General features: G+C 39.1%; 1 protein-coding gene across 10 annotated transcripts in view; it reads right to left on the bottom strand.

Moving 5' to 3' along the window:
- Nucleotides 1-25,005, bottom strand: part of Pam (peptidylglycine alpha-amidating monooxygenase) — a 179,339-nt gene that overhangs the window by 91,509 nt on the left and 62,825 nt on the right. For all 10 annotated transcript variants that reach the window (XM_051154406.1, XM_051154408.1, XM_051154407.1 and 7 more), the window contains exons 7-10: nucleotides 2,878-2,926; nucleotides 1,866-1,933; nucleotides 661-741; nucleotides 304-380 (exon numbers count right to left, since the gene is read on the bottom strand). In XM_051154406.1, the coding sequence (XP_051010363.1) occupies nucleotides 304-380; nucleotides 661-741; nucleotides 1,866-1,933; nucleotides 2,878-2,926 (275 nt within the window). The remainder of the gene's footprint in view (nucleotides 1-303; nucleotides 381-660; nucleotides 742-1,865; nucleotides 1,934-2,877; nucleotides 2,927-25,005) is intronic.

The following is a 25,005-nucleotide window of genomic DNA, read 5'->3' as shown; positions in this document are numbered from 1 at the left end:
TGAAGTTGGGTGCCTGGGAAGGTTGGTGGATTTGTGGGGAGGGCTGGGAATGATCAAGGTAATGATATGAAAGTCTCATAGAATTCATAAAAATACTTCTTAGAAAAAAGAAAAGCACTGCCATCACATTGCAAGACCTGATAAGGAAAACATCAAACTGGAGTTCCAATTGGAATTTATAGTACATAGATACCGTGAAAACAGGGTCAGAGACTTTTGGATCCTAGAAAAACTCATGAAAGACTTACATAAGGAATTAAAAGGAACTTACTTCCTCTTGGGATTAAATTAGACTCTACACACCTGTGGCAGCTGGGGACTCTGGCGTCCAATCAATGTCCACTGTCCATTTCTTACTCTGTATCCACTCACGACCTTACCTTAATGAACACAAATCAGAATCGTGCAATGTAACAAACTATTAGAAAAGCAAAAGACATACTTAATATTTACTTCCTTTTCAAAAAAATAAAGTCTAACTATTCAAGGTACAGAATTCAAAGTACTGACTATCTTAACGAAATCATGATGAAGCAGCATAAAAGTTCAAGGAATTTAATGAAATGCTCTTAAGGCCAAGTATAATTCAATTTGTATATTTACAGTACCAGCAAGCGTATGTCAGATATTTATAAATTAGCATGCAGTTTGAGTTCTTACCTAAATGGTGAGTATGAACTCTATAGGCAAACACGTGCATTGGATACATCTTATAATGGCATGAAATATCAGAATTCACTACTGTGGGAAACAAAACCAGAGAGAGCAGTCACTTTTTTTTTTGTTTTGTTTTGTTTTTGTTTTTGTTTTTGTTTTGGTTAGTCTCGGGTAGTAGCACTTGGCTTTCTCATGAAATAAACACGTACTCATCACCAAGCAGACATCAAACATTAATTCTGTGCCTGACATTTCACTAACGTGTGTTAAGAGCCTCTTGCCTCATATTTACTTATTCAAATCTTTTTCATACACTATGCTTTGATCCTATTTTCCCCTCAAATTTTTATTTCATTCAACAGCACAATGATAGGGACAAAGCAAAGAGCTCTGAATAAAGGCAGAGGCATGATTTCTTTGTTATCTTTTTCTTGAAATTTGTTCTGCTGAAAAAAAATTAAACTTATTTTTATGTTAATGCGAAAAGAACTTTGAAAATTGAATATAAATGCCTAGAATGAACACATTGGTAGCTTATGCTTAAAACATTTTATATACTTTGCATTTCTTACAGTCTAGCAAATAATAAAGATCAAATAAATATGCTTCTAAAATATTAATAGATAAACCATAATTAAGAATAACTTTAAAAGACTGTCACTCACACATGTATGCCACATGCAGTGTGACGTTTTTGTTGGACCAAAGATACTATATGTATTCTTGTAGTTCATTCAGGCTTAGGAGTATCAGGTGCTATCTCCAGTTTGCAAACAGGGAACTTACTACATCTAAGGATCACGCTGAGCCATGTCAGATTTTTTTAGCCTCTTGATTTTTGAAGCTTTCCAAACACAATAGTTCATACCACTGTATATTATGCAGTTTAACTTTTACATGAAAAGAGTGAATAGCTGACTTATAAAATAAAATTTAGTCTTTATACAACACACAACCAACCCATGGACCTTTATTCTTGGCATATCTATAGATAAATATTGAAAAATCAATATGTTATTGGCTTATAATGATTTTTAAAAATCCATTTAAAAATCCATTTAAAAATCCAAGGACACTAAAAAGCTGATTTATTTTTCAGATATGCATGTAAATATTGACTATTTTATAAGTGCACAGAATGTGCTATACATATGTTCTTATAGATTAGTTGGTGACAGAACAGTAAATACTAAGTGGCCATTACTCACCTTTCTCTCCTGGTGGTATAACAGTGTCAACAGACATCATAAGGTACATGCCAGCAATCAAAGGCTGTCTGAAAACATAAAATAAAAAATTGAAATATTGCATATATATATATATATAAAAATAACACTTCTCTCAGATCCATGATAAAGCCAAAATACTCTCTTGGAAATAAACGAGATACTGGTATATAAATGTGATTCTCATGTAAATAAAAATGAGCTGATTAGGAAAAGAGAGAGAACATGCATCTTTCTTCCTTAACCACTGCTTCCTTCATTTTGTGAAGGTATACTGTGGCTAATTTTATATGTGAACTTGTTTATGCTAAGGAGTCTGTTTTTTCAATCAAACTCCAATGTAGGTATCACTGGGAAAGGTTTGGTTGTTGTTGTTGTTGTTGTTTTAGATGTAATTAATATTTAAAACTAAACAGTGAATAAAGCAGATTAATCTCCATAATGTGAGTAGGTCTCATTCCAGGCTTGAAGGTCCTAAGACAGAAGACTGAGCTCCCTTGAAATGATGACATTCTCCCTACACACTGCCCCTTGAGTCAGTAATGCAGCTGTGTCACCTCTGTCCTCAGTTTCCAGTTAGTCCAACATCTTTGGACCTGTCAGTCCCATGAAATGTCTCCTCATTGTCCCCACCCTCCGCCCCATCCCTGTCCTCATTCCTTTAACTTCTTCCCTCCGTGCAATATATTGTCATTTGGTCTGTTTACATTCTGTGAGGTGGGGGGAGTGAGGGTGAGCCCCAGCCAACAGCCAGCAAAGACGTGGACCCTGCTGACAACTATGTGAGAAATTGGAGGTGGCTCTTTCATGCTTGAACCCCAATACAGCCTCTCATTGAAGCCCTTTTCTAAGACGTCTGCCCAGACCCCTGACACCGAGATAATAAATATTTACTGATTTGATCCTGTCATTTCAGGTTAATTAATCTACATCAGATAATGAAAACACTTTCAGGTTTGCAAAGATCTAATCTGCGAACACTGGAGGCACTTACGGCACACGTGTGAGATGTAGAGACACACCAGAACAGTCCTTGTGATTATCTGAAAAGACACAAACACATGTTACGTATGAACATGTGGAAACAGACCTCAAGGTAATGTGTTTTAGTTAATACCGAACCAGTAATCCTAAAGCACTAAACTCTGACATTTGTTCTCTGAAGTACTTCACGGCAGCTTTGTGCTCATCAGTTCACACATCCACCAAACACTCACTAGAGTGAAGACAAACTGCCTCCTGACAGCAGACAGGGTGGCACAGGAGCAAGTAGCTGCCGTGTTCTGCACAGGCTTCATTGCAGAAACATTTGGGAAAGTTGGTGACGTTGATACCCCCGGCTGTGTCAGCCTTCCTCGCTGCTCTGACTTCCCGCCATGATGGTCAGGAAACTGAACTGTGAGCTAAAAGAAAGTCCACATCTCTTTTTAAAATATTTTATTTTTTTACATATGCAACTATATACACACATATATGTATATATACATAATAAACTACATACAGCAAGAAGAACCACAAAACAATCAGGAATTATATAAATGTTACATTCATAGTGCTTTGGCTATTGGTATTTGGCAGCCTTGAAGAAAACATCTTTCCTATCTTGGTGAGTTTAAAATTCTGAATGTAAACCAATATCTATCATATCTCATCTTTATCAGCTTAAAACATCTATCTAGGCCTAAAAGCATCTGAACTGCAAACCAACTAATCTTATTTGTAAAACAAACTATCTGGTCTTCAACCCCATCAGAGACTTGAGAAGGAATAAAACTTAATTACCTGAGTGAACCAGAAGTGCAGGTTAGCAGCTTCCAAATTGAAAACAATGACAGAGACAGTTTACTGCCTAAACAGTCACCCATAACTCTCTATAAATTTAGTTCATCAGAGTATTTTATGACACTAACCAGAAAAGAAGCTAAGTCAGTGTTTAATATTTATTCCTTTATTATTATTATTATTATTATTATTATTATTATTATTATTTTTTAGCATTTTGTTTTACAATTATCTCTCTTTACTTCCTTTAATCAATTTCTTGGAAGTGCGATTTTCAAAAAAGTTTCGGAGAACTCTCTCTCTCTCTCTCTCTCTCTCTCTCTCTCTCTCCTGATAATTTAAAGTGCTTTTCAATGAATGAGAGTTTATGCCACAAAATGAAGCCTCCATTGACAGGAGGAGGTACACCTAGTCAAGTTGTTGACCAAGGGGGCACCCTAGGAAGCCGCCGATAACTCAGGCTATTGCCAAGGCTATTGGTTGCTCTCCACAACCTGTTAACAAGACTCTGTTGCTGAACACAGTGTCTATGCAACTCACTGAAGATGGAGAAGATGCGCTGGTGTCCACCTTGAGACCTCACTGCTACTGACTAGTGTTTGTGGTACCGGAAGGCACTATGCACTATACCAAAGGAGAAAAGTAGACACCAACCCAGCCACAAACCCTTTGATTACAGTGGTGACTTGCCTGAAAGATACTCTGGTGTAAAAGTGGCGCTAAAGTTTTGGAATTAACAAGCCACTATATGATTGGACTTAAAGCCCCCTCTGTGAGACGGAACCCATGCCTGACGCTGCTCAGGTGGCATAGGACCTGAGACTAAGCAGGCCATGGACCCAAGGGAAAAGAAAAGACTACTGGCTCCTAACAATGTGCTGCTGTACTCATCATCAATCAGCGTCTTGCTCAGCCTTCCTCAGAGAAGCTACTTTATGCAGTAGATGGGAACTAACACCATGACCTGCATGAGGACAACGTGCAGAGAGTGAGAGGCTTTAGGGTGCTGAGTCTACAACGGGGATGTCTCCATCACATCCTTTCCCCTAGGGATTGGGGAATCTGAGAAAGGGGAGGTGGGAAGATTGTAAGAGCCAGAGGAAATGGACTGCACAGAAAAACAAGGACTTCAAGACACATCAAGACTGACACACATATGAGCTCATGATGGCATTAATAAAGAGGGCCTGCATGGGTTCAAGTCAGACTGCATCTCAGAGCATAGAGGGGAAGAGGACACAAGCCCCAGACCTTGATCCAGAAGCTGTCTTCAACTGACAACTGCTTACAAAGGAATATGTAGTTTTCTCCAGTTGAATCTCCCTTGGTATACAAACCAGAACTGAGGGCAGGCCCACGCCGAGCAGCAGATGGTCAACACAAGACTAGCTCAATGGTCCTTTTGAAGGTTGCCCTTTCCCTCATCATGGTTTGTCTGGGCATTTTCTCCATGCCCCCTTCTTTATAGTTTACAGTTTTGTGTTTCTATGGAATTTCTGTATGGGTCTGTGTTTTGTCTTCTGCTCTTTTTTTTTTTTTTTCCAACTTGTTTTTGTTTTATCTTATTTTATTTTATTTTTCTAAGGAGAGTAAGGAAGGGTGTGTAAGGTGGGAAGGACTTGGAAGGAGGGGGGGGTCAAAATAGTTAGAATATATTATATGAAAAAAATCTATTTTCAATTAAAAAAAGGAATGAGAGTTTAAAGGGAGGTTAAAAACCGAGGCGGCAAAGAATAATACTGAATAATGAACACAAGCAAATCTTAAGCTTTGCTTGTTTTAAAAAATAAAACAACAGATGATGTTATGCCTTCATTGTTTTATAAGAACACTGACTTTCGAGAATAGACTTCCTTATATGAAGTACATGCAACTTAGAAAACATATCTAGTCAATGCTACTTTCAAAACGATTAGTTGATGATGTCATCGAGAAACGTGAATATCCATGGTGATTGACAGAGGATAGTTAAAGTAGACCTTCATTCACAGCAGATGAACTCCAAACTCTAGGGACTTGCCCAATTAGATAATTGCAAGAAGCATTTTTCATGTGCATGAAAATCTTACTGAAGTTAAAGGTCATTTTAAGAAATGACAACCATCTTCATTCAATTAATATGGAGCCATGTGGACAACTCAGCCCTGGGCTGTAGCTAGCAGGCAGTGAAGGAGGGTATTCACTGATTTCCTGCTCTCTAATAGACATAACGGAGGAGGAGAGGTACAGAAAAACACACCACCAAATGGCTATAAAGTGCACGCAATAAGACAATATGAGCTTAGCCCATAGGAAAGTACCAGGAGCCCAGAGCTGAGTGAAACGATGCAGCTGCAAGATCTGGTAACGGACATTACAGGTAGGAAGGTATTAAAGGGCTTCAGAAGGACTGGGTACGTTTGTGGGACAGGAGGGCCAGTGTCAAAACATTTAGTAGACATGGGCTGTGGGATGACAGGAGGTTGGAAACTGAGAGTCCTCAGTGTGTGCATAGTGGGTTCTGAGGCTCAGTTTTATGCTATGTGCAAAGAAGCCACGCAACAAGTGAAAGGGACTTGCAAAGTGCCCACATAGCAATACCTGGGGCTTATGGATTATATCGCTAACTACGGGATGTCAAGTCTAATAGTGTTTGGTGGCTGTTTGGTTGGTGGTTTTGTGGCACTAGGTATGAAACCAAAGGTTGTGCATGTGGTAGGCAGGTGCTCTGGTCACAGAGCCACGCCTTACCCACTGGTTTTCATTCTAATTACTCCATCTGAAGGGCCAGCTTTGCCTCCTATGCAATATGAATGTAAGCACCAAGCACAACGTGCACTATGAAGTGTCCTCTGTACTTTCATTACATTGTGCCTGACATCAGTGAGCGAATCACAGTTTGACTTTTATTACATAAGTTGGCTGATCATCTTTATCATCATTTTACATTTTTTTTCTTTTTTTTACTTTGGCAATTAAATAGACATTTACGGACTACTAAAAACACTAAAAAAAAAAAGTTGAACAAAATTCTAAAAGTCGTTTCAAAATACACACACATCAAGGTTTTAGCGTTAAAGCTGAAACCAAGTAAGAGCAGTAGGAACGTTATTCATGGCATCTTGTCACAGAGCTCCTGCCAAGGGCAATAATACGGTGCATATTCTCATTACCAGTGTGTATTAGAAGCGTTCAAATAGCTTTTGTAAAATCACATCAATTAGGAGCAAAATTTAAGAGCATTTATAATCCTCTTATCATATTTTTTCCAAATTAAATGTTAAATTCCAAAACATTGAAATGCAGTGTTATTGTGTGTGATGTAACATGTGCACGGAGGGAGGGGTATCTGAATGACACCCGCCACGTGGAAGACAGCCGACAACGTTGTGGGGTTGATTCTTTCCTTTTACCTTTACAAGGGCTCTAGGAACAAAACTCAGGTCGCCCATGTGTGTGCAACAGAATTTTTTTTACCTCCTGACCTATCCTGCCAGCCCCTATGGTTTTCTTCCTTTGGGGTTTAGCTAAAAATATAATAATCTGTTATAAATATCATATCCTATAAAAATATCAAAGGATTTTCCAGTAGTCTTAAAATAGCACCAAATCAAATAGTAATGCAAGAAACATCCTGGAGACAAACACAATGGATCCTTGGTGCTTTTGCCCTTCAGTGACTTACAGAGATGCTCCAGAGTTAGTGACTCAGAGCTCTGTCTTACAGAAGGTAAACATTGCGTAGGATTGGGCTGCCACACAGATCCAGCACAAAACCCTTGCCTAGTTTACAAAAAGCTCCAGAAATCTGAACATACAAAAGCAAAAACACTTCAAGACTTTACTGTACAGTTGATGAATAATAACAAAATTATTTGTTCCCACTAAGTTTGTCTGGTCCAAGCATTTAAAACTGTGTGTGTAGATCTTGACTTTAAATTATGGATAATCCTTCAGGTTATCTATCATTTTTTTAAATCTTGGTTTGGTTTTATAGAATTAAAATGTGAATTTTAAAAGTTATACTTTGTTTATAAACATATATATTCTATACACGAAAGTAGAATGAGGCAGCGAGGAAGGGGGAAGAATCCCAAGGAAGGGGGAGGGAGGGAACAAGACAGTAATAAGAAGAAAGCCAAAACATACATATTTTTCTCATATGCATAATCTAGAATTAATACACATGCATGCACACCACAGGCCCTACACACACACACACACACACACACACACACAGAGAGAGAGAGAGAGAGAGAGAGAGAGAGAGAGAGAGAGAGAGCGCAGATGGGAGGAACAAGGGAATCAGGGATGACGGAGAAAAAAAAATTGGGGGAGATGACCAGGAAATGAACATGAATAAAGTACAAAGATACATATGTGCGAAAATGTCAGTGAGGAACTCACTAAGCTAAAACTATATAAAACCTGAAAAAAATAATGATGCTGATTTTGTTTTATGTAGCGGATGAATAACTATTCTAATAATCTTTTGCTGAACAAAATTCTAAAAGCTCTTTCAAAGAAACTACTTCTACAGCCTAGTTACATATATTTTAGGCATTGCTGATGTCTATTCCTACTCTTTACTGCAAAATCAAATTTTATCGCTAGAAGCAATGCTGACCTCTAATAGTATGTTTTTCTGCAGCTTGACCTAAAGACCCCATGTGCTTGCACATTCCCAGCAAGAGTCCTAGTGGAGCCACCTGAGCCCCATCTGTCAGGGAGAGTGTGTGTGCGCTCCAGACCCATGGCAGCCCATACAGAAGATGGCGGCTTACATTTCAGCCCTAATGTTTGGTGCAACGACCATGACCTTTCAAACCAACATATCCCTTGCCACTGTGATTCATTATTATTTTCATAACCTCCACCCCGATCTTCTGGTAAACTCATAAACCAGATAGTTTTGCATACTTCACTGACAGGCAGCGTGCCCTGGTGTTGACTGCCCTGCTGCTGTAACTCACGGGGCATGGACCACTAGGCCACATGATAATTAACCGATATAAAAATGAACTAATTTCATTTCACTAGGTTATAGGCGACATCTGTCTCTGATATGTACCATCATTAAAATGAAAAGTACTTTTTAAAAAAGTTTACCATAACAGCAATACAATGACTGCTAACATATTACTGAATAAAACGGAAAGAAACTGAAGTCAGAATGGAGAGAGTTAAGGCACACGTAGAAAAGGGATTGGGCACATCAAAATCACACACTGGGTGAAAACTGGGGACACATCCTTATTCTGAGACTAGAATTCAAGAATACAGAGGGAAGAAAGAATAGATGGGAAAGTTAACTCGGGGCAGACAAACAGAACCCAACGTGTTAAAAAGGTGGGAGCAGAAGTAAGTGAAAACCAAAACGGTCTGAAATGGTTGTACCATTGATCTGTGTGACTCAAAGGCAGAGGAGGACGCATTCAGAATAATGCTGTACATTCTAGTTTTGTCAGAGAGAAAGTTTGGGCTTGGCCTATTTTAATCATACAGCTCTATGGCCAAGTTTAGAAATTAAAAAAAAAAAAAAGATGGTAGCTTTCAGAGGCCTCTCACTTAATACTGGTGTGATCTACACTCATTCTTGGTAGTCTTAGCGAGCAATATTTTTAGCACTAAGAAAGCCTGGTGCACAGATGAGATGAGTAAAGAAGTTGGCATTAGATTGGGAACTTGGGGGGAATTTGGCAAATATTTTATGCGTGGAGGTGCATATCTGTACTCCCAGCACTCAGGGAGGCAGAGGCAGATGGATCTTTGTGAGTTCGAGGCCAGCCTGCTCTACAAAGTGAGTGCGGGAGAGCCAAGGCTACACAGAGAAACCCTGTCTAGGAAAAACAAAACAAATAAAAAAAAATAAAGAGAATTTATCACTTCATATGTAGAAAAGCGTGTTCATCATGTGCATGCCTGGTCCAAGGAGGCCAGCAGAGGGTACCAAGTCCCCTGCAGTGGGAGTTATAGATGGCTATTAGCTTCCATGTGGGTGCTGAGAATCAAAGCTGGTTTCTCTAGAAGAGGAGCAAGTGCTCTTAACTACTAAGCCCTCCCTCCAGCCTATTTTTATTTACTTATTTATTTATTTATTTTTGAGCAAATACACTAAAAATTACTATAAAATGTTTTACTTTGATGGAATGTATTTTCTTTTTTTTTTTTTGGTTTTTCGAGACAGGGTTTCTCTGTGTAGCCTTGGCCATCATGGACTCGCTTTGTAGACCAGGCTGGCCTCGAACTCACAGCGATCCGCCTGCCTCTGCCTCCCGAGTGCTGGGATTAAAGGCGTGCGCCACCACGCCCGGCTTATGATGGAATGTATTTTCAAAGTTGAAAATTTAAAATATTTTAGATAGAAGAAAAAATAAAGGCAGTCCCAACTTCTCTAACTCATAATAGGAAGAAACAGAAAATAACATGGGGATAGAAAAAGGTGAAGAGATGACTATTTAAAAAAGAATTGCAGAGCTGAGGAGGTGGTTCAGCAGCTAAGAGTGCTTATGGCTTTTCAAGATGATCTGAGTTCCATTTCCAGTACCCACATGGCAGCTCGTGACGCTGTGTAACCCCCGTTCCAGGGACTCTAGGCCCCTTCCTTACCTTCACAGGTTCCTGAATGCATGTGGTGTACATTACACCCAAGAACACACACACACACACACACACACACACACAAAATAAATGCATAAATGTTTCCTTTTAAAAATTACACTTGTAATTTGTTGTCAATGATATTGAATATAGATTTTCAAGTTTTAACTAGCAGAAGCAAAGTCATCAGTGAAGAAGGGAAATTTTAGTGAGATAAATGCCATGGCCCAGTTAAATTGAAATTCCTGGATTAGAAGCCCTGAGTCTGTCAAGAAGGCCACAAATGTGCCAACACGCTGTTTCAAGACCATTGACTTTAGTAATAGTGTTCCTCTTGACTAGATCTGAGGTTAACTGTATTTGCATTCTGGACTTACAGCCAGTCCAATAAGACCCCATGTTTGCAAAAAGCACCAAGGCCAGTATTGTCTGTGCTGAAATTATAGTTTCAACCCAGATTCGAGGCACAGTCTCAAGTACTATTCTTTTGAGGTATTTCCATGTATTCTTACTAAAAAGTGAATTATTCCCTTCACTGAGTTGGTCTTCAAGTTTACTCTCTCAATGACATAAAATGATAAATATCTGATTTTTAATTGAGCTCCATATTTATAGGGAATTGGATACAGGATACTCATGTTAAAGGAGAACTTTGCGGATGTTGTTCTGTTGCCCTGAGGAAAGCAGTGTGGACTAATGGATTTCAAAATGTGGAGAGGAAGGCTCATTTACTAGATAGCTGATGACATTGAAGATAAGTAATTGCCTCATTATATCCCACTTTTAATGTTGTATGCACATATAAAAAGCTGTAGTAACAGGATGCAATGGAAAAGGTGAAATATAATTTTAAAAGGGACACATAAAATAACAAAGTTTAAAAATGCCTTAGGAGCTTCTCCCAGCCCAGGATACCACTGAAGAGCTAATATGCAGTCAAGCAATGGGAGAAAAGAGTATTTTCCAGAGCACGGAGGAGGCTCAGAATCAGCACTCTATCAGAATCTAATCTTGAGCACGATGAAGACAGGATGGCCACCTCATAAGACTCCCAGCTTGCTTTTTATGAGAACTCACTCTCTTTTGCCTGACCAGAGATGGATGACCACAGCAAGGTATTTTATCAACTACATAGACTCATAGAATTCAGGAACTGAAAGAGACCCTGGAGAAGATGGATGCCAACTCTTGGGTTTTATGTACAGGAGAAAATGGGCTTCAGAGAATGAGTTTTGCTCAAGGAATTCAAGTAACTGGTGACAAACTTGTATATCAAAGCTAATTCTCTAATGTTAATGTTTAAAAACATATTTCTGAAAGAGAGGCCTATATCTTAGAGATGTCAGAGGCATGTTCTTTATGAAATACCCCAAAACACAGATAAAGAACTCCAGCTAGAATGGATAAGTAGCCAGTAGTACTTAAAGACATCCACTTAGGCAGGAGGCTGAATTCTCTTAATGGGAAGTTGAATGCATGGGATATGAGGTTATCCATCCCAAACTATTTAGCTTGCTTTTCTAATAATAGCTTGCAATTCCTGCTTGGATTCATAGCTAAGCAGTCAAGTAAGCATGTAGAATAATGCATGACCATAGCCCATTCCATCTCGGCTTCTTAGAAGTCTGTTGGCCTCTCCTGATTTTCTCTCTAGAGAAAGCTCTCCTTCCATGAGCTCATCTTGTCCTGGTTGTTTCCTGCTTCAATAAAAGAATAGGTCAGCCATAAATCCTTAGGGAGCCAGGATGTTGTTATAAACTATATCCCACTAATTGGACAAGTCCTTCAGAAAGACCGTAGAATAGATTTCAATTCCCTATACTCCCTTTGGAAGGGAAGGGAAGTGAGGAAGTACATCTGTTTCCTAGTCTCCTAAGCCACAGTTTAGATAATGGATATTTTCCTTATGAAGCCATGGAAAGACAAGGAAATGGCCATTAACAAATGTTAGAAAAACAAAGAGGTAACATCTTTAACAATAAGACTTGTGCGAAAAAGCAAATAGTTCCAAACTCTGTCATGTCTATCAACTCTCCCTGCCTCCCCAAATGTTCTAAATACAAAGAACCCTTTTCTGTCTTGAACATACAAACAATAATAAATAAAAGGTGTCACAGCAGGAGCAAACAACACTACATAGATATGTTAATATCTGTTATGTTGTCTTGATCTTTACCTTACAGCTCTTTGTTCCTTATTAGTAACATTGATTTAATGAGACAGGTGATGTTTTTCTGAAACAAAATCATAGCACCCAAGGTGATCAGAAATAGGAGATTATTTGAGAAGCCTTTTCTGAAGTCAGGGAAAATTTCACAGAATTAAAATTCCTTTGAAAATCCCTAGAGAGAATGAAGACTGGGGTCTCTTAACACACCAGCACAATCCAGTTTCCTTGGCATTGGAAGAGAGTGCTGTCAACCAGACCATGCTTTGTTGTTGTTGTTGTTTTGTGTGAGTTTGTTTGAGTTTGACTTTTGTAAAGGTATTTTTGTACTGGTCTATTATGGAGGTTGTTTCTGTGCAACTGAAATCCCGCTGCAGAAACTTGGACACAGACCCAAGAGGCCAACAGTAGAAACACCACTGAGAATGCAAAAGATCAATCCTTTTGCTTACTCAGGGGAAAGGCACCTGAATGAACCCTGGTTTTATAATGAAACAAACAAACAAACAAACAGAAACAAAACAAAAACCCAAAACAAACAAACAACAACAAAACCCCACTCAATATAGCTCAGGAAAAGAAGGTGATCACCTAAGGAGATGAAGGAGAATATCAAGTTTTACTTTTTTTGGTTTTTATTTATTTTTAGTTTTTATTTCTTCAAAACATAACCTAGATCATCAAATTTCTCCTGGAAAATTTCTGGATGCCTGAGAACATGTTCTTAGATTATCAGCCCCTTAGCAAAGCACTGCTGCCTTCAGCTGTCACAGCTGTGTGCATCTGCTCAGACAAACAGGACGTAGAAACTGGTACCATTACCATGTCGCAGCTCAGCAGAGGGTTCCCGCGACCACTGGAAGCAGGCTTAGCGGAGAAGCCTCAGTACTAAGTGAAGGAGAGATACGAACTTCAAAAAGGAATTCTCTTTGAAGTTGTCAAGGCAGTAAGTTAGACTCTTTTGATTTTGTATTCAGTGCTACGGGAACAGAAATTATTAGCTTCCATTTGCCTTGTGGCAAGGAAGAGAAAATGCATTTATCCAGCCTTCAAGAAGACAACTTTTTAGAAATGATGGCCCGTGTGTTCCCACAAGAGATCAAATAGAAGGCGGGCAGGCTCAAAACCCTACTCTTACAACGGCAGTGCGAGCGAAAGGTGTGGGATTATAACTATTGTCAGAGTCTTTCCCTGTTATTACCTTTCAGGACTACAAATAAGAAATGAATCTGCAGCAAAAATATCAATTTACACATTTTTTTTTCTCTCAGAATTACACACCTACTTGATCCATTCATCCACAGAAGTAAAATGACAGCCCATCAAGGCTAGATAAATTCAATTTTAAAATGTCATAAAATGTTAAATGTCATTTTAAAACTCCTTATTAAACTATAATATACAGATAGGCACACAAATCAAATGGGACATATACAGGAGTTTTATGTCTCTCTCTCTTTCTCTCTCTCTCTCTCTCTCTCACACACACACACAGAGTCAGCACTTGAATCAAAAAAGAAAAAACCCGATTTGTCTCTTCCAAAAGCATTAGATGTAAATATTCTATATTGTACAAATCCCACACTTAAACGTTTATTTATACCAAAGACGTTGCTCTGTGGCTAATTACAGATATATTCACAACCAACTTGTTCTCTAGATTAGTGTGTTTTGTTGGACAGCTTAAATGTGATACTTGCTTATAAGTTTTTCTTGTTTCCATTCCAATCACTTTCCACTTCTTTATTGCTATTATATGTCATATATTCATATTTTAAATGTTTTTTTAAATGAATTTCCCAACTATTATTTGTCTTTCCCACTGAGACCAGAAAGCATCAGACACAGGCTAGGGATCAGGCAGATAGAACTGGGCAAAACAGGTTAGAGAATCAAAAGAGACTTGAAGAGGGGTCATCAGAGGAATTCTTTCACATACATTTTGAAATATAAAACTGAAAGTATACTCCTCTTAACAGCGCTCTACTTTTTGCTTTTGAATCATCTTATGGGTATCCTTAGTCGTCTATAAAAAGGTTTATCTTTCCAACCCTTTGTAATCTTAACTATTCTGTGCAACAATGTGGTCTTTTACTTTTGTTTAATTTCCATGGTTAAGAATGATAAACAAAGGGAACTTGTCAGAAAAATCATTCCACAACATTTTGAAAATTGGAAGTTTTACATTTTCAAAAGCCATAAGATAACTTCAAAATTTAACAGTTCAGAACAAAATTGTTGGTGGCAATTTTAATACAAAACAAAACAAAAACAACTAAACTTGAACCAGACTGATAAATAACAAAGTTCCAAATGGAAGAAGAGAGCAGTCTCCTTTTTCATATGGCTCCCTGTGTCTTCATAAGCTCTTCCTCACACACTCATAATTAAGTCTAGAAGGAGAAAACCACTTGACAGCTTCCAAAGACAAAGACTGTGCAAGAACGTCACACGTATGCCACGGCATGCCACAGTAAATAAATAAAGGTAATACATGACTAAAAGAAAATGGAACTCATAATTATAAATATGTAAAAAAAAAAAAGCTGCAATGGGATAAATGAAAGCAAAGCATAGGCATTCTGAAAACACGCAAAACTACACATAAAGCTTGAAAAACTAAAGTACATTTATAAAGGTTCTCCTTGCCCCTAAGAAAAAGATCACTTAAATACCTTAAATTGTCTTATCTTAAAATCTATGTATTACATTCTGAATGCAGTCTTTGAGAGAATAAATGTTATTGCAGTGTTTTATATAACTAAATGAGTGATCTCTGTGCTTAGTGGCTACACTAAGGTATGAACAAAAAATAGGCATCCAATGGCATGAATGAGATGAATAAGGACCAGCTAGTCTTTCATAATGCAGATGATTAACAAGGTTGAAATGCAGGGAGCTAATGAATTATGGAGCTCTCATTTTTATGGACACACTGAGAAGAAGAAGAAAAACATGCCGAGGGACAGAGGTTTGCCTATATGATCATTTTAGAAATACTCAATGGTCCTAAGACATGCATGGGGCTCATATCAGCTGCTTGTTTTCAGTGAAGGCCACAGAAAAACAAGAGGAGTATCCGGCAAGAGTCTCCAGAAATGAGTCAGATTGTCAAACAACCTGATGTACAAGTGACCCTAAGGATGCAGGAGATACATCACCTCATAATCAAAAAGAAAGGGCACTGATGAAGTGAGCTGACCCATCCTGATCTTTACTCACATTCCGTGTTTTCATGAGTTTATTTCCCTAGGTAGTTACAGCTTAAAGGGCTGTCCTAAACACTGCCTCTGTTACACTCTTGCCTTACATGGTTAGGGCATGAACTCTGGCACGCATACAAATGAGATCTACAACACAAACCTAATTCTTCCAGTTTCGATAGCATGAACTAGCTGCTATGATACCCTGGGCAAAGCATAACCTTTCTGATCATTGATTTTCATTTCTGTGAGGTGGGAGGGCCGGGTTAGCTAATTCCTCCTCTTCCGTGTCCTTATTCTATTACTTGTCCCAATCTCTGATTTTAGAAATGAATTAGTTCACAGCACAGAAAACCTACTGGCTTAACTACTTTCCTTTTTGAAGAGAAGTGAATTCCTATCACATCTCTCAAGACCCAGGAGGCCCAGTGAAGGTTAGAAGGCCATCCACTGGACCCTCAGGCCATCCACTGGACCCTCAGGGCTCTTTTAGCGCCGATTCTCCGTTCCTTCCCTCTGTAGTCTGCCATTCGCATATTTCACTTATAGTTTTAAAAATCTCATAAAAATGGAGGGTTATGGTTGTTTTGGTCTTTTCAAAAGGCTTGCCTTGTGGGCTGCGGAGGTGATGGTTCAGTGGCTAAGGAAGAGTGCTAGGTGCTCTTGCACAGGACCTGGGTTCAGTTCCCAGCACCCACACAGGGGACTCACAACTGCCTGTAACTCCAGTTTTAAGCGAACTACTGCCCTCTTTCGGATTCCCCAGGCATGCGCTCGGTGCATATACATACATGTAGGGATTCACATAGAAAGTAAAAGTACATGAAGCTTCAAAATGTTTGACTTAGGCGTGGTGGCGTATGCCTTTAATCTCAACACTCTGGGGGCAGAGGCAGGTGGATCGCTGTGAGTTGAAGGCCAGCGTGGTCTAGAAAGCAAGTCAAAGACAGTCAAGGCTACACAGAGAGACCCTGTCTCAAAAAAAAAAAAAAAAAAAAAAGTTTGACTCAGGATATCTGCACACCATACGTGGGCATAAAGCAGGAAGAGAGTCCCCAAGAATGTCACACATGCACCTCGAGTGGCTTTTCTCATAGTATTTTGAAATCCAAAGTTCAAATTGTGGGTAAATGTTGAAGGAATAAAAATAAATTATCTTTAAAATTTTCTAAGTGAAATTAAGTGAGGGAAGAACCAGACAGTAATTAATGCATTTTCTCCTTTCAAAGTTCCCCTTCTCTTAAGAGAATTGAGATTTAATTAAACCTATTTTGGTCAATGAACATTACTCTGCTCATGTCCTAAACCCAGGGGATTGCGCGGATACACGTGCAGAATAAGGAGCAGAGGAGGACCAACTTCAACCCTTAATGGTAATATCTGAGCTCCTGCCTTCAAAGTTTAGCTTGTACAAAAATCAACGGGAAGGCCTGTTAAGATGTCACGCTCCTGGGTCTAAGGATGGGCTGATAATGCATAAGCCCTGCAGAAGAGATATGCACATGAAAATATGTTTACTGTAGGTTTTACTCACAAAAATATGTAGCATCAACTTGTAAAAACTGATAAAATATACAATATGGTTTATTATAAATTCTATATAAATAGTTGAGCCTCACAAATTATTTTCTTGGGTTTTCTAAACATTTCACAATATACCTGTGGCTATAAATGGGCAATGTATAGTTACAGCTAGAACATCTAGTGATTTTTTTTGTTTGTTTGGTTCATTGAAGCAATAAAGATATGAGTTGGAACTGCATTTGTTCTTTAGTCATGGTAAAAATCTTTGCTATCATGGAAATGGGGATATTAGAATAATAGCTATTTATTTATTTTAGTCATTCACCATAATCTGCATGAGTATTATTTTCCCGTATTTTACTTGCTCTAAGCAAAAAGAAAAACAAACAACAAACAAAAAAAAAAAAAAAAAAAAAAAAAGCCAGTATGTAAATGATTGACATGAAGAACTCTTCATTTCCATGGTGTCAATGTTTACAGTAAGGCTGATTTCTTATCAGTGTCACTGAACATGGAGCTAGGAAGAAATGTATACTATTGCAATGGTTTGAGCATATGTAAATGTGACCAAGAGCAGAATGAATAGCAAAATATCAACAAAGTGGTAAACTATCAATACTTATTCACTTTAGTTTTTTAAATGATAGTGGGGCTGAAGTCAGGTAGTGGTGGCACACACCTTGGGGCAGGTGGATCTCTATGAGTTCCAGGACAGCCAGGACTACACAAAGAAACCCTGTCTTGAAAAACAAAACAAAACAAAACAAAACAAACAAAAAGTATGATGGCTGTATATTTAATAGAGTATTTCCTGCTGGCTCTGGTGACATACAAGACAACGTCAGAGCATCACAACCTGCACCTGACTGTGCACAGCATCTAGTAGGTCTATTACAAAGCACAAAGGAGTCTTAGGTAAACGGTCCTCAGATTAGGTTCTCCTTGGCTTGACTATGCACTTTAGAGGTGACTCTATTAGGAACTTCCAGTTCATTCTAATTCTTTTAATGAGAAGTTATAGTAGTTCTTTTGTTAAAAAAAAAAAAAAAGCCATAAAAACACAGCATTAAAATACTGAGTGTAGATGAGAAAATGAAGTTGGCTTACTTATTGTGGAATGTAAAGTATAAAAAGTGATTTGTTGGATAATTTGGAAAAATCTCTTAAACATTCAGTGATCCAAAATAGCATATCTAGATATCTACCCCCCAAATTTTTCTGAACCTTATTCACTGGTTGGGGGTTGGGGGGGTATAACTTAAGCAACTCTGAGTCAAGACTTTCTCACACCTGCATGAAACTGTAGTGTCAAAGATTTCCCTCCTCTTTCATTTCCTTTCTCACACCCTGACTTGTGTGTGTATGTGTGTGTACACATATGTCAGTGTGCTGGCTCAGTGTGCCTGTGGAAGTGACAAGAAAATTTGTAGGAGTCGCTTTTCTCCTCCTACCATGTAGGTCCTGGGGATTGCAGTCACCTGCTGTCAAAGGAGGTTTTTAAATAAGTAAATTAACACAAAATGGTTTTAAAAGACCCAGTTTAAACACTAGGATTCACAGTAGCACTCACTTTGCAGAGGAATGAGTAAAAACAGGCTTGGTGCATACTGCAGGAAAACATATATAGGTGGAAGCTGCTTGTGGAGACGGAGGGGAGACAGCAGAGGAAGCGATGGAGAGCAATCTTTGATCCAATTTCCCTGTGGCTCGGCACTTAGGCATCAGAGAGTAGGGGGCACTCACACACATTCAAGTGAGCACTCTGCTTTGCGCTGGAATGCAATCATTTTTAAGTGCAGCTGCTCTGCCACTGATCTCTGCTCTATCTTGTTCAAAAATGCATTAGCAAGGGATTCTTTTCCTGGGCTCACAATTTCAAAGCTTTCCACCAATACTCCTGTGGCCACAGCCTTGTAAGTGCTGGAGATGGCTGGAACCAGTAGAATTACAATTCCTCTAAAATCCCATTTCGCTTCATCCTGCCGCTCCTCCCGTTCCTGCTCGCTTGCTCTACTTCGGTAGCAAAGCAGCTTCCTCTTGGATGTAAATGCATGCGTGGGCCTGCCGACCATGCTTAGGAACACCCAATTGTCTGAAACTAAGATTAGGAGAAGCCGTATCTAGATGGGTCACTGGCAGAGTGGAACAATGCTGGGAAACAAGGAGAAATGCGGTCTGAAGGCCACCAAGCCCAGACATCCACATCGCCCATCACTTTATACAAATATCTCCCTGCAAAGGTCCCAACTCAGTTATCTCTACATTCACAGAGAAACGAAATGAAATGAAACTTAGGTGCCAAGAGTCCAACTGTAAAGCACAAAATCAGAATACGGGAGAAGGGCTGCTACAGAAAGTCAGTCTTGCAGGCTAAAAACCTTCTCAAGTGTGGTTATCCTGCATTATATAGTTAATATATACCCATAAGTGAGTATATACCATGAGTGTCTTTCTGGGTATTGGTTATCTCACTCAGGATGACCATTTCTAGTTCCAACCATTTGCCTGCAAATGTGAAGGTGCCCTTGTTGTTAATAGCCAAGTAGTGTTCCATTGCGTAGATGTAACAAAGGTTCTTTATCCATTCTTAGGTTGAGGGACATCTAGGTGGTTTCCATGTTCTGGCTATTATGAATAAGGCTGCTATGAACATGGTTGAGCAATGTCCTTGTGTGGTGGAGCATCTTCTGGGTATATGGCCAGGAGTGGTATGGCTGGGTCTTGAGGTATCACTATTCCCAGTTTTCTGAGAAAGTGTCAGATTGATTTCCAAAGTGGTTGTACAGTTTGCACTCCCACCAGCAATAGGGGAGTGTTCTCCTTTCTCTACATCCTCACCAACTGTGTTGTCACTTGAGTTGTTTTTGTTTTTTTTTTTTAATCTTTGCCATTCTGATGGGTGTAAGGTAGAATCTCAGAGTTGTTTTGATTTGCATTTCTGTAATGACTAGGGATGTTGAGCATTTCTTTAAGTGTTTCTCAGCCATTTGGATTCCTTTGTTGAGAATTTTGTTTAGTTCTATACCTTATTTTTGAATTGGATTATTGGTTTGGTGGTGTTTAATTTCTTGAGTTCTTTATATATTTTGGATATTAGCCCTCTACAATACACATACCTAAAGAAACTAAATAACAAAGAGGATTCTAGGGAGAATGCTTAATTCTCATTCAGATGGGCAAATAGAATAGACACTGGAAGCAGTTGAAGAGAAGAAACAGGCAGGAACCTATGATAGAGGTCCTCTGAAAGACTCCACCTAGCACAGGATAGACACAAGCAGTTGAAGAGAATGAACAGGCAGATGCTGAGGCTCAGAGCCAAACTTTGGGGTGGAGCATAAGGAGTCTTTTGGAAGTGCTGGGGGACAGAAGGACCTGGAGGGGATAGGAGTCCCACAAGGAGATCAACGGAACCAACAAATCCGGGCGGAGGAGAGGGGGTGCAGAGACTGATGCACCAACCAAGGACCATGCATGGTGAAGAGCTAGACCCCCTGCTCAGATGTAGGCAGCACAGTCTCCTTGTGGGTCCCTCAATAGGGAGAGTAGGGACTCCCTCTGACATGGACTCTAGTGCCCACTCATTGATCACTTCCCCCTGGTGGGGTGGCCTTGCCAGGCCACAGAAGAGGAGGAAGTAGGCAGTAAAGATGAGACTTGATAGGGTGGGGTCAGATGATAGGGGAGGAGGGTTCCCCTTTTCTGAGGGAGGGAGATGATGAAAGGGGGCTACAATCTGGATGTAAAATGAAACACATCAAAAACAAAGCAAAAACTTCCTAAAGTATATGTGACTGAGACCCAGCATGATTGTTTAGTGGGTGACAGTACATGCTGGTTTTACTGAAGGCTCAGTTTGGTTCTCAGCGTGTTGGGTGCCTCACAGCTGCCTGTAACTTCAGATACAGGGGACCTGATGCCCTTTGCTGGCCTCCAGAGGGATCTGTAATGATATGCTCCTACACACACACACACACACACACACACACACACACACACACACACACACACACACACACACAAATTATATATTTTAAAAAATGAAATAAAGTAGGCAGGATCATGCAGTCTCCCAGCCCTCCCATCTATGGGCTTCCATTACTATGCCTACTCTTTCATTTGCATGTACTTGTATTTGCCAGGAAATTACAAGAGGGCAGACTTTTCTCTCTGCCTCCACAGAATGCATTATTTGAAATGAAATAAGCTTAACCGGTAACTGGACAACAAATGAAGGCACAGAGAATACAGAAAAGCAGGTAGACACCGCCTAATGCCCAGTCACGTGGCAAAACCCTATGCACAATCACAGAACAAGAGTTACTGTCTAGTATGATACACCAAAATCATGAAGAAAGTGGTGAGTGGGCACGCAAATTTTGAGTTAACATTTATTGCCAATATATCGGCTGCAGGTTGACACTTATAGTAGGCATCTAACATATCGTATCTAACTTCACAAAACGCATCATATATTCTGTGGTGACAGCTAGCCAGAAGTCTTTACTTACAATTTTATTATTTTAATTATATTCATGTGTGTCTTTTTCTGTGTGGGTACGTGCACTATGTGCACATAAAACAGGTGCCCATGCAGGTCAGATGTTGCTGTACCTAGCATTATAGGCGACTGTAAGCTGCCTGATATGGGTGCTGGGAGCTGTCCCATGGGGTCTCCTAAAGGCTGAGCCATCTCTGTAGCTCCTAACTAAAATGTTTTATGGTACTTAACAGGCTGAAGTGTTGGCTTTCTAGAAAATGCTGCTATTTAAAAATGATCACATGGTAACACACTACAGCTTCCACGGCAATATTTTTTAAAACAATTACTCATTAATAAAAGGTCTTTTAAAACAGAAAAAAAAAAAAAAAAGATCATCCCCGAAGGCTCTCACTAAAGTTTGACGATCTGATTTTACTCATATAATTCAGAAATTTAGAAACTAAACTTTATTATTTTTTTTAGAGTTCTCAACAATGAGAGTTTAAAAAAACCTAAGATTTCTCCATTTAATTCATTTAATTTAGAATGCAGGCATTAGCTCATCTCAGGAAAATGAATCTTTACCTCTATACCCAAAAGCATGCTAAAATGCAGGAAACACAGGTGTGTTTTGAGGGTTGCGATGGAGGTGTGGAAACAGGAAACAGCATACCACTGGAACACTTCTTACAATGTTGACTGATGTCTGTGTGCGTGTGTGTGTGTGTGTATGTGTGTGTATGTGTGTGTGTATGTGTGTGTATATGTGTGTGTGTCTATGGGCATGCATCTGTGGGGTCTTTCTATTGCAGCAAGACAGTAGACAAGGGATGTTTTTTGTGTCTTGGGACTTTGCTGAAGTATAAAAGTTCTCTGACTGTTGAAACTTCAGTTGGTGAGTCCAATACACTTCTGACCTGGAAACTGACTCAATGCTCAACCCTAGTGACCCATGCCAGGGAGCCCTAGAAATGAGAGGCAGTTTTGACAATATTCCCCTGGGCTAAAATCCTGCAGAAAATAATTCAATAACTCTGCGAAGAATCTCAGGAGAATTTTCTTTTCAGACCAAGATTTGTTGAAAAACTAAAGACAAAAGAAAATGTTTTTCAGGAACACACTAGCTACTCATTCCGTTGCTGTGACAAAAGGGAAATTTAAGAAGGAAAGGGCCTTTTTTGGGTTCACAGTCCCTTGTGGGAGGATCGTAGGAGCAGGGCTGCGAGGCAGCTGGCCACGCTGTCTTCAGTCAGGAATGATGCTCTTGCTTCGCATTCTCTTCTTCATCCAGGCTAGGCCCAAACCCACAGAATGGGTGGTGCACACACAGCTAACGTGGGTGTCCCACCTCAGTCAACAGAGTCTAGAAATTTTCGGAAGGCATGCCTGGAGGCATCTCCCCGATGACTGTATCCCGTCAAGCTCATAATATTAGCCATAATGTAGGGAGTTGGGTTTTGCTTCTTGTACAGCTAACTGTAAATAATAAAAACTGCTCAGGGACCAGGGAACGTCACATCACTGGACCACTCCTTACAACACTGATGGACAGGAACATCTATGTTCTGTGTCTAAACCCTAATGCCCTTGAAAAACAGTAAATATCCCTTTTTATATTGTGGACAGTTATAGCAAAAGATTCTGCTTAGGAGTATATGTTTATATGGGCAGTAATGAATGCAGCTAATTCTGTGTGAGCCACTGACTGGGCCAATTCTATAGATGAAGACGGCAAAGAAATGCCTGCATACTGGGTAAAGGTAACAAACTTAGCATGTGCCATTATCAGGCCATCTGGATTTAGAGTCATTAAATGCTGAGCCATGCTACTATCCACATAAAGCTATCATTTTCTATTAGACTATCTGCAGTTTTCAATGGAATTTAATTTATAAATAATTAACCAGCGTACATTTAATGAATCATTCTGATTGAATCTACTCCTCAACTTAAGGCCTTAATTGTTACTCACAAGGTTATTTTTAATTCATTGGTATAGAATTTTGTATATCGATGCAAAATAAGTTTAATTTTGATACATTGGTATAGAATTCAAATTTAAGATTAGTCTTCACACACATTGTTTATATTTCTACTCTAATAAGAATTATTGTAGCTATTTAATTCAACTACAATACAAGGTTTACTTCCAATACTTTGAAAGTGCTTTTGCAAGCCTCTTAGGATAATTAAGTAATACAAGTTAATTGTTAGTTGATAAAATCATGGTCATGTCAATTACTAGCCTATTTGTATCCCAAGAATATGCACCCTAGGTTTAACTGATAGATACGATTCTATAGATAGATAGGGTAAAATAATTAGATAAGGTCTTCAAAAACATCAAAGACCTACAGAATATGCCATTTAAAGATGTTTTTACTATTTTAAAGATTCTTTGACAGTAAGATAGGTTAACACTCAGCCTATCTCAAAGAAGATGATGAGCATCAGTGAACCTCCTTATGGAGTTGGCTTCAAATGTGGCAAACAAGCCACTGGGCAAAATGTCCTCGTTTTTGCCACAGACAGAATTCTGCCTAAAACTGGGCAAGCTTGGATGCAGGCAGAGTTGATGGCCAAACCTGACAAGACAGGGTAAGCACGTCCTCAAAAGTTCCTGCCTCACAAATATGTCTGTCAGATCTATTGGGCCAGAAGAAGGTGATGCTCCAACATTATAGAGTTTTGGGTGACTGTTCAGGCAGCAAACTGTGTTTGTCATTTTTCTCATTTTGGGAGCTGCTAACCTGCACTTCCTGTCTACTCAGATAATTAATTTTATTCTTTTTCAAGTCTGACGGCGTTGAAGACCAGATAGTTTAGTTTTACAGTTTAGCTTAGTTGTTTAGGAGTTAAGACAATTTTAGGTCTCAATAGATCTTTTAAGTTGATAGAGATGAAATATGATAGATATTGATTTACATCCAGAATTTTAGACACACCAAAACTGAAAAGATGTTTTCATCAAGGTTGCCAAATACAAATAGCCAAAACACTATGAATGGTAACAGTTATATAATTCTTGGTTGTTTTGTGGTTCTTCTTGCTGTAGGTAGTTTATCATATATTATGTGCAATAAAATAAAATGTATATGTAAAAAAGAAAATTAATAACAAAGAAAGAAGAGAAAAGTAAATAAATCATTCTGGTTTTCCTAAGCCTCATCCTGCCTTCCTCTGGCCACCAGCTTACAGGATTTGTAACTCTTCTGCAAGCTCAAGCATGGGACTGTCCAGCATTACAAACTGAGACTATGATTCAAACAGCTCTGGAGGGAGTGTTCTCAGATCTCTTCTTACCAGGGACGTCCCTCTCCGAACACATCTTTTCTAATTACTTGCCAGTCCTCCCTTCTCTGGTAGCATCATATCACCAAGAGT

The sequence above is a fragment of the Acomys russatus genome, chromosome 12 (genome assembly GCF_903995435.1).
Source record: "Acomys russatus chromosome 12, mAcoRus1.1, whole genome shotgun sequence".
Lineage (NCBI taxonomy): Eukaryota > Metazoa > Chordata > Mammalia > Rodentia > Muridae > Acomys > Acomys russatus.
This window is presented reverse-complemented; position numbering and strand designations above follow the sequence as displayed.